The sequence below is a fragment of the Scyliorhinus torazame genome, chromosome 6, assembly GCF_047496885.1.
Source record: "Scyliorhinus torazame isolate Kashiwa2021f chromosome 6, sScyTor2.1, whole genome shotgun sequence".
NCBI classification, from domain to species: Eukaryota; Metazoa; Chordata; class Chondrichthyes; order Carcharhiniformes; family Scyliorhinidae; genus Scyliorhinus; species Scyliorhinus torazame.
In genome coordinates, this window is record NC_092712.1 from 223144358 (window position 1) to 223155503 (window position 11146).

Below are 11146 nucleotides of genomic sequence, written 5' to 3' on the forward strand. Positions count from 1 at the left end.
TGGGCGGCATGGACCAGCTGGGCCGATAGGCCTGTTTCCATGCTGTAAACATCTATGACTATTCCATCCTTAGTGTTTGCAGTGGAAACAGTGGTCCCATGCGTTTCATTTCCCACTGGTTTTCCTATTGCTTTTTTCTTCCCTTTGGTTCAGGTTGTTGTTGCCCCTGCCCCATCAGGTTCCTGGGAGGAGAGCCACCTGATGTGCAACATTTCAGCACATCCCGTCACCGGACGTCATACCCACTGAGTTAACAACTGAGGTGACATCGAAACTAACCTGTTGGACTTTAACCTGGTGTTGTAAAACTTCTTGCTGTGCTTACCCCAGTCCAACACCGGCATCTCCACATCACCACTGAGTTGAGGCACACCAGTGCCCACAATAGTACATATTGGCACCATCAGTGAAGTCCAGGCACCACCCACTGGTGAAGACACACCAATTTTAAAATATATAAATAAGCAAATTCCGAGATCAACCCTGTGCTCAAGCAAATATATATCTCAGATTACCTTCCTCAACTGAATGACCAGATGCAGGATGTGGAATAGGAGGGTGTCCAAAATGACACTTGTTTCTGAACTCGTGTAAATGAGTTGTCTTCTCCACTGGCACTTCAATTGCTGGTTCAATGCACTATTTGGTGCACTGATTATTGTGCAGATAAGTATACACACAGGTGATACAGAGTCCACCTATCTTATCATTTGGACCACTGTACCTGTTTGTGTCCTGTGGTCTATTAAATGACTGTTTTATCAATGATATGCTTTGCTTTATTGGTATTTTGGGGTTTGAGTTTAAAGAATTTAAAACATTTATTTACTGGATGTGTGTGTCAACTGGCTAGGTCAGAATTTATAACCCTTGAGAAGATCGAGGTGAGCTGCCCTGAACCTCTGCGGTCACTGTGGTGTAGGTATTACACAGTGCTGTTAGGAGGATCGTTGATGAAGCAGCTGAAGGTGTTGGACCTTGGACACTACCCTGAGGAACTCCTGCAGTGATGTCCTAGAGCTGAGATCATTGACTTCCAACCATACAACTATCTTTTTTTGGTGCTACCCTCTACAACAAGCAGAGGGTGTTCCTCCTTGACTCAGATTTACTAGGGTTCTTTGATGGCATACTCGGTCAAAGATTGCCTTAATATTGAAAGCAGTCACTCTCACCTCACCTCTGGAATTCGGCTTGTTTATTCATGTTTGAACCAGGGCTGCAATCCTAGTTAACGAGAGTTTAGAAAAAAAGTGATAACCCTAAATTTTTATAGTCCATTCTTGTAGTTTTCCCCACAATACAATGGACATATGCTGCAATTGTAGAAGGTATATTGTATAAGGTGTTGGTGAGGCCACATCTGGAGTATTGTGTTCAGTGTTGGTCTCCTTACCTAAGAAAGGACATATTGGCACTGGAGGGAGTGCAGAGGAGATTCACTAGGTTGATCCCAGAGTTGAGGGGATTATATTATGACGAGAGGTTGAGGAGATCTTATTGAAACATATAAAATTACGAAGGGAATAGATAGCATAGATGCGGGCAGGTTGTTTCCACTGGTCGGGGAAAGCAGAACTAGGGGGCATAGCCTCAAAATAAGGGGAAGTAGCTTTAGGACCGAGTTTAGGAGGAACTTCTTCACCCAAAGGGTTGTGAATCTCTGGAATTCCTTGCCCAGTGAAGCAGTTGAGGCTCCTTCTTTAAACGTTTTTAAGAAAAAGATAGATACCTTTCTAAAGAATAAAGGGATTCGGGGATATGGTGTACGGGCCGGAGAGTGGAGCTGAGTCCACAAAGATCAGCCATGATCTCATTGAATGGCGGAGCAGTCTCGATGGGCCAGATGGCCTACTCCTGTTCCTAATTCTTATGACATCTTATTCTCAGAGCACTAGCAGCACATTTGTTGCCTTTGCCAGAATTGATGTCCTTGCTACCTTTTCAGTTCTGAAATGATGGAGGCACAACAAAGGGATAATATGTCTAACATAGCAAATATTTTCCTCAGAAAATAGTAGATTGTTGTGCAATTATAAAATAATCCAAAAGATTATGATCATCTTTATATTCAAGCAATAGTTCAAGTTTATTTGGAATTTCTTGTTCCAATCTGAAATGGATATCTCACAATTAATTATTGTTTTTTATGAGAGATAAATTGGCTGTGGTACACAAACCGGTTTTAATACCTCTGGGGGGGAAAAAAATTGGTTACCAGCTAACTATAGAATGGTGAAGTGTTTGAAGGTATTTACAAGCTACATTTTGCTTCACGAAATGAATCTTCGAAATTACAACACATAGAGGCTCACGCATCCATAAAAAGATCAATAAATTGTCATACTTTTTATTCTTTTGTACTTTCTTAAAACATTTCTTTAGTTGCATTGTAACTGTTTTGTTTGAAATACCACTATAGGTATCTGGAGGAAGGTAACATAGAGGCTGCAGAATCTCAAAAGGAAAGAGTAGAACAACTTCAAAGAGAGAGGAGGAGAATTCTTGAAGAAAATAACATGACGCATCAACCTCAATTTTTTAGGTATGTTGGCTATTTTGGGTAAGTGTATCGTAAATTAGATTGGCACCATTTGTCAGTTAATCTTTTGCACTATCTACAGAACATATTGTCACAAGGTTTACTTGAAATAAATTTTGAACGGTAAAGCCACTTTGTAATCTTTATCCTAATGAGATTGTAGCTTCTGTGAAATTCGGAAGAATATAGTAATTTGTATTTTTCTTGGTAACTATAAAAAACATTGCGCAATTCCAAACCTTTTTCATTAAGCAGATGAATTTGTTGAAAATTTTACATCTGCATCTTAATTCAGAGGCCCCTTATTTTGAAAGTTCTCGACTCCCCAATGAGGAAACACCCTCTCAACATGTATACTGTCAAGCCCCCTCAGAATCTTATGTTTCATAAAGCCATACTTCTTCTTCTGAACTCCAATGAGTATAGGCCCAACCAGCTCAACATTTCCTCATAAAACAATCCCTTCATCACAGGAATCAAGCTAGTGAACCTTCTCTAACCAATCTACAATGCATGTGTATCCTTCAAATACGGAGACCAAAACTGTACACAATACTCTGGATCTGATCTCATGAATGCTCTGTCCAGTAGTAACAAGGCTTCCTGCTTTTATATTCGATCCCCTTGCAATAAAGACTAACTTTCCATTTCCCTTCCGAATTGCTTGCTGTACCAGCATGCAAACTTTTCATACGAATGCACCCACATCCCTCAGCGCCGCAACATTCTGCAGTCTCTCTCCACACAAATAATATTCCGCTTTTCTATTCTTCCATTAAAGTGAACAGCCCCACATTATCCCACGTTTAATATTTTGCCTGCTCACTTGGCCTATCTACATCCCTTTGCAGACTCTCCCTCACAACTTGCTAATATTGTATTTTGTATCATCAAATTTGGCTATAATACAGTTAGTAACTTCATCCAAGTCTTTAATGTAGATTGTAAATAGTTAAGATTCTAGCAGCGATCGCTGGGGAACTCAACTAGTTAACAATTTGCAGTGCTGAAAATGACCCATTAATCCTAACAGTCACCTGTTAATTAACCATTCCCCTATCCATGCAAATATACCCCAACGCCATTAGCTGCTCTTACTGTGGTGCAGTAGCCTTTTGTGTAACACCTTATTAGTTGTCTTTTGTAAATCCAAATACACCACATCTGCTGGTTTCCCTTTATCCACCCTGCTTGTTACATCCTCAAAGAACTCTAATAAACTTGTCAAACATTATTGATTTTTCACAAAACTCTATGGATTCTACTTGATTGTATTATGATTTTCTAAATGTCCTACTACTACTTCCTTCATAATTGATTCTAGCATTTTCCCAGTGACACATGTTAGGCTAAGTGGCCTACAGTTTCCTGCTTTCTGTTTGCCTTCTTTCTTAAATAGAGGTGTTGAATAGAGCTTTGTGGATTTCCAATCTGCTGGGACTTTCTGGAATTTAGAGAATTTTGGAAGATTACAGCCAATGCATCCAGTATCTCTTTCAATATTACTTTTAGGACCAATGCCATTGGGTCCAGGGGACATATCAACCTTTTAGTCCCAATAATTTCCCAGTACTCTTTTCTCTAGTGGTGATGTTCTAGTTCCTCCCTCCATTTTGCCCCTTGAATTTTCTGTTGCTCTTGGGGTCCATTTTGTGTGTTCTACCATGAAGACAAATACAAAATACTTGTCCATCTGGGTGAATAGTGAATACTTTAGCATGCTCTTGACTTGAATCTTGTGGATTGAGAGGTCAATAGGTAGGCCACTCATCACAGAGTACTTAGCCTCTGTCCAGCTCTTGTAGCTACAGTATTAAGTTGGCTGATCAAATAAATTTCTGGTTATTGGGGACCCCCCCCAGGACGCTGGAGGATGAAGATGGTATTGGTGTTGTGGTTGAAAATCGAGAGTGGTAGCAGAATTATTTTCTTATTGGACATTATCATTACCTAGCAATTAACATGACATGAATATTACTAGCCCAAGCCTTGATATGGACCCAGACCTACTGGAGGTTAATTTGGGCTGTTTTGTTAACTCTGGTTTCAAATGGATCTGAACACTAGAATCATTTGTGAACAGCTCTACACCTGACTTTATGACAAAAGAGGTAATTGATAATGTGACTGAAGATGTTATGTATCAAGGAAACTCCACTGAGGAACCTTGGCAATGTTCTATCAAAGCGATGAAAGGCCTCAGGCAACCACAACAATCATCCTTAGTTAAGGATGGTATGGCTTGTGATCGCCTTCTTACTTTTTAAACATTTGACTAGATGTCCTCTGGTTATAGAGCTTTGGGCTGCTTGGTTCTTTGTTGAACCTATTTGTTGGTGCTGGAGGCCTTGTATTACAGCTTTCGAGGCGGCATGCTTCACAGCGCCAGGGTCCCAGGTTAGATTCCCAGCTTGATCACTCTCTGTGCGGAGTCTGCACTTTCTCCCTGTGGCTGTGTGGGTTTCCTCTGGTTGCTCCGGTTTCCTCCCACAAGTCCCAAAAGACATGCTGTTGGGACACTCTGAATTCTTCCTCGGTGTACCCGAATTGGCGCCGGAATGTGGCGACTGGGGGCTTTTCACAGTAACTTCATTGCAGTGTTAATGTAAGCCTACTTGTGACGATAGAGATTATTATAATATTACTGGATTGGTGCTATTTTCTAAAGTTTGCCTGGTGCTGCTCCCCATTGAACAAGGTTACTCGCCCTGCTTGTGGGTGATGGTAATGAAAAAGTAAGGGAACATTACACAGTCCAAAGATGTGCAGGTTAGGTGGATTAGCCATGCTAAATTGCCCCTTGGTGTCCAAAAGGTTAGGTGGTGTTACAGGGATGGGGGGAGGGGCATGGACCTAGGTAGGGCACTCTTCCCAAGGGTCGGTGCAGACTAGATGGGCAGAATGGCCTCCTTCTGCACTATAGGGATTCTAAGGTTACTCTCCCTGCTTGTGGGTGATGGTAATGAAAAAGTAAGGGAACATTTTGGAGCCTGGGGTTACCAATTGTGGAGAGATTGTCCAGGCCATTCAGTTTGGTCTGCTAGGCTGTTCCACTTTGAACAATGGTGGTATTACACCAGATATTCTCTCTCTCAGCTTGTTTTTTGGAGCTCGTCCAACAATTGCCACGTTTACAATAGTCAACTTTTGCAATTTGCCGTGGGATTTGCAGTCATAGTTGCAAGTTCAGCTCCAGAAAAGGCCACCATTCCATAATAATGCAGCTATTTCTGTGCTCTGTTCAATTGCACACATTCAACGGCCATTCAATCTTTTATTTACAGACAATCTTGTGATGGTGAAAAGGAACTGTGGGTGAGCACAGGAACCTACTGGGATCTTCGGAAAGATCCAGGCTTCGACAAGCTTCACAATCCATTACTTTGGTGACATTGCAACTCTTTCTTTAATTCTTTGTTCCATGACTCTTACCATTTATTTATTGCAATCATCTCTAGACCGCCTGTAATCTTCATATATAATTGGTTATTTCTCTATTTATTCTAAATTTGTAATGGTATTAGAACATGTACTGACTAGGTTGATGCCTTAACAAAACTGCATATTCTAAAACCCATGAAATATCACTTTAAACACTGCAGGGTTTGGTTATTTACCAGAAACATAGCACAAAACATAGGTGTATAATATATGCAAATATATAATGTATTTATTGCTTGCAAAGATAATGAACAAATGTCTCTAAATAAACTAGTATCCAGAGATGATATATACCTTGAATTCTTTTAACTGTGGAATGTAGAAAGCTTCCAATATTGAATTTATGCAAAGCTCAGTGCAGAATTTTTGTTGCGGCATGTATTCAAGATACATTAATAGTCAGGTGTATGTATTTAAATAATGTATCTGCTTTGAGAGTAGAAAACTCTAAGATCCTTCAAATAAAACATTTCTACAGTGAAATTTGTCATGAAGATCATGAACCTCCTGGTAGATTCAGACCAAATGTTGACGTCAGCATAAAAGTGCATTTTCAACAAGCTTTTTTTCTGCCCTGCTGTCTGTTTATTTCCCTCTTCTATCCAGTTGCCATCTTTGCTGGAAATTGTGCATGGGCTTGTGGAAGAATGCAGGCCAGCCAAAATGAAAACGGGTTGAGAGGTTGTACTCTTACCTGGTAGTTGTAGATAGGTTCAAAGTTTGCACTAAAGTCTATGTTGGCCGTGGCAGGCTTGATCTTGCCCTGACAGAATCTTTGCCAGTGAGTGGAGATACTTTATAAAAAAAAAAATATATATATATATATATATACTTTATTATAATTTGCTGAATGTACACTCAGTTTCAGAAATGTCTACACCCACCAAATGCAGAGATAAACATACCATTAAAATTGCAGACTCAAATTTTTGTAGTTTTTCACTTATTTTGTAGATTTTTCCACTTGGTAAAAATCACTAGTCTTTAATATTGTTGATGTACATTTGATCCTGTGTCACTTGTCTGTTCGCACATGGATTAGGTCCTGGGAAGTTGATGACCGGTTTCACCGTACTAAAAATGTTCAGGATTTTTTTGTACACATTCTACCTCTTTCAATAAAGTAAATAATTTTATCCTCTCCGGCTCTTTATGCTGCATGCGAATCCTTTTTGCCTTCAAGTAAAACACTCCTGGAAGATAGCATGGCCTTTTTGATGACTGGGCAGATACTCAGACTACCACATTGTCAGAAGTGGAAACCATTTCTGTCTATTTAGATTTACTCTTTCTTTAGCTGTGAATAGAGCTGCAGTTTACCATCAGCAGGATGGTGCAGTGGTAATGACATGATTTCTTGGCAGGATAGGTATTTTAAATGTACTTTAACTGGGGTAATTTGTTATCCCAGGTTTGACAACTGCTTCTTTAACTTCTCTTTCCCGTTTCCCAAAAACAGAATTACTGTATGTGTTAATTTTGCGTAGAATGCCATCTACTGGCATAGCTACAAGCTGATTAAGTGTCACCAACTGGGATTCCTGGGCAATAAGTGTAAAATGGATCAATGATTTTATGAGAGTCATACAACATTTAAAACACAAACTACAGTAATTAGATTTAAACTAATGGGATGCAGATTTTCTTTTGAAGGTGTTTAATTGAGTATTTTATCCCTTCTGTTCTGTGCAATCAAAGATTATGGTGCTGTAAAAGTGCAGCACCTTCTCAAAAATGTAGAGTTTTACAATACGATGAATGAGCTGAAATGGGCTCTTGAGTCTGATTGTTTGAGTGTATTGGTGCAGACAACTTTGTGTAAGTATAGAGAATCATACAGCGCAGAAAAGGCCCTTCGGTTTTTTACTTACAAGAATCCAGTGCCACTGCTTTTCTCCATTATATGTCAAGCTTAATTACCTAGGAAATATCAATTGGTTTTCTAACAGATGAATATTATTTCACTGAGATGTAGAGCACAATACCTTAACAAAACAACAATTTGGAAATATTCACTATTCTCTATTTGCCTTTTAAAGACTAGTTTTATTTTTCATTACAGGTGAATTTGGAAATGTTGGGCGGTGTTCTCCGCCTCCTAACTGTGTCTTTCTTGGTGGCGGTGTACCATTCACTAGTGGCAAGATTATCTTTTCCCGCCCTGGTCAATGGAAATTCCCATTGAAGCCACCCCACGCCATTGGGAAACCCACGGGCAGGGCATGCTGCCGCCAGGGAATCCCATCACCAGAGAATCCCAGCGCCAGCGAATGGCGGGAGAATTCCGGCCATTAGTGTGCAGTTAATTGTCTGATGGTTGGTTTTGAAATAATTTTGATGAATCCATTTGTTGCAATAGGAGCATTGTAATTGTTTATAACATGATTACCTAAAAGGGCAAAACAGAAAATAGTGAACATTCAGTAAGGAGGTCACTCACTCTTGTCACTCAGTTCTTCAACTCAATTTAAATAGATGAATCCTGTAAATTGGAGTCATACTTTGTTCAAAATTTTAGTGTTTTTTTTTCGACTGACATCAGTGCATGATATGAATTATGATGGCAATCTGAAGTCTGGGCATGTCTCAAACATATGGTACTTTTTATGATTTTAACTATTTCTTGCATAATACACTATTCCCCAAATCTGAAGTTTAAAGACTTATTCCCAGCCTTGCGCTCGTGCTGCTCTGTGATTCAAAACCATCAGTTGGTTTCTCTGCTTTGTTTTGCTCATCCTCCCTCAAGAAACTCTGTTTTGACTTCCCTGTAGATATAGGGAACATTCATTAGGCACACTAGGGACAGGCTTACGTTTTCAGTACTTAAAAAGGTTACTTTTTTTTTTTGTTCTAAATTTCATTTCATTCAGTTCTGTCTCAGCAAAGTAGAGTTTAATGGCTCGCTAGTATTCTCAGTTCAGAAAGTTGATATTTTACTGAACAACAGTTTAATTTGCAGGCTTTGAGCAAGTGTCACTTCGCAGAGCAAGGATGTTGCCCGATCACTGCCAGAATTCATTCTGCTACAAAGCGTTTTATTTTTCTCGCTGCACTTACTTAGTAGCCGCTCTTGCTGCTATCTTTAAACATGAGCATGATGTAACCAGTTTCTGAGAAATTTTAAAAAGCATGAAGGTTTGCACCACAGTAGTGTCCACCAGGCATCTGGATTTTATTGGAAAATAAACAATACATCTGCTGTAGACTTAATATTCTGAACTCAGATTGTTTGCATAATTAGATTAGATGTAATTCACTGATGCATGCTGTCATTTTCAGAAACTCTTTATTACCTCTATTCTTGTATGGGAATTTCATTATCATTATGTAATTCGACTATTTTTATCCTGACTGAGAAACACTACATATGAAAGGCAGTAACAAGTCCATTATGGAGCTATCCGGGGTAAAAGTAATATACCACCTATCCATTGAGTCGTTTAATGGCATCTATTTATTCTTCTTAATCGGCTCATTAAAGTGAGTAAGAATGCTTTCTGTATTCCACAGTCATGTTAGTCTTCTGTGTCTCGCTCCTCAGATGTATGGCCAAGATGTTTCAAAACCTCGCAGCAGGCCTTTAGGTTAAATTGGATTGTCACTTTGGATTGCCCAAAGATCAGATAACTTTATAACTCATCCCAGGATCTAACGTGAATTTCAAAAAACGTACATTCGAACAAAGCTCTGCATTTTAGAGTTGAATCTGGTGAACACACAATGACCACAATTGTTTTGTGTATTCAATATGGAGCAAAGAACTTTCTGGAGCTAACTGATACTTTTATGGACTTACTTTATGCTCATTTGGACCAACTTTGAATTCATCTCATCTGAAGAATTTTCAATATGGCAACAGATAGTTGAGACAATTGACAAACCCAAAAGCGCTTGTCAATGTCCTGTCCTTTATTAAATACACTAATCTGGACCTGAAGGCCATTGCATTTTATTATTTCCGTGGTGATTTTGTTTTAATCTTGTAATTTGTTTCAAGGAATTTGTGGTTCTAATTTGTAAAGTCTATAATAATGTCATAGATCTGTGTTGGATGACCTCAAAATTGTATTCTAAAATCTAACCCCAACAGTGTAGCAAAGGTTTAGAATAGTATTGAATGTACTTAAAGCCCCCATTTTAAATTCTGGGAACCATCAATGTAAGAAGGTCAATCTGTTTGTTTATCTGAAGAAAGATTTTGCACATTTTTACAATTTGTATGCCAATATTTCCTATCCAGATATTGTAAGCACAGTATAAACATGTTTGTAACTTGAAGCTTGTCGGGGGAGGAGAAATGGAGTTGGACACACGGATTCTGTTCAAATTGAAATCTAGAAACTGAGTGTATTTGTATGTTTAACTAATTCATTATCTTTTTGTAAGGCGAAGATTGCTACAATTCACTATATACTCTGTCTAAGTTTTAAAAAAGTAAACTGGTTTGTCTGACATGAATTAGATTTTTTGTATGACATGCTTTTTACTGGGGTGTAACTTATTAAACTGGCACAGACAGTCATAGAATCATAGTTTATGGCACAGAAAGAGGCCATTTGTTCCATTGTTTCTCTGCTGGCCAAAAATTGAGCCACCCAGCCTAATCCCACTTTCCAGCATTTGGTCTATAGCTCTGCAAGTTACAGCACTTGAGGTACATATCCAGACACCTTTTAAATGCGTTGAGGGTTTCTGCCTGTACCACCCTTTCAGACAGAGTTCCAGACCCCACAATTGTCTGGGTTAAAAAGTCTTTCTCCCAATCACTTAAAGTCTTGTCCCCCAGTCACTGACCTCTCTCCTAAAGTAAATAGGCCCTTCCCATCTGCATGTACCTCAGTGGCAAGTATCCACTTGCATAAAAGAGCAGCTGCCCCATAACCCCACTGCAGTCTAGTGGGGCTACTGGTGGAGAGGCTACTGTGGGTCCCTAACCCTTCCATACATGACATGCCTCTGTGAGCCTTAACCTTCTATCTCCACTCTGGCAGGTGCTGCCCCAGAATCCTTGTGGACAACCTGCAGTGCATCAATCAGATGTCCCACTCAGCTTCTCTTTGTGTGGGAGAAGATGAGGTACAACAGCACAACTAGAAAGAAGTCAAGAGGGGGCTGGCCTGACTGACTTCAAGGAGCGAGCAGCCCAGCTGGTGCGGAAGA

General features: G+C 39.5%; 1 protein-coding gene across 9 annotated transcripts in view; it reads left to right on the top strand.

The window, feature by feature from the left end:
* osbpl3b (oxysterol binding protein-like 3b) overlaps positions 1–10444 on the top strand; it is a 263221-nt gene extending 252777 nt beyond the window's left edge. For all 9 annotated transcript variants that reach the window (XM_072509457.1, XM_072509455.1, XM_072509461.1 and 6 more), the window contains 2 exons: positions 2423–2545; positions 5827–10444. In XM_072509457.1, coding sequence (XP_072365558.1) covers positions 2423–2545; positions 5827–5932 — 229 coding nt within the window. In that variant the 3' untranslated portion in view covers positions 5933–10444. The remainder of the gene's footprint in view (positions 1–2422; positions 2546–5826) is intronic.
* Positions 10445–11146: the final 702 nt, after the last annotated feature.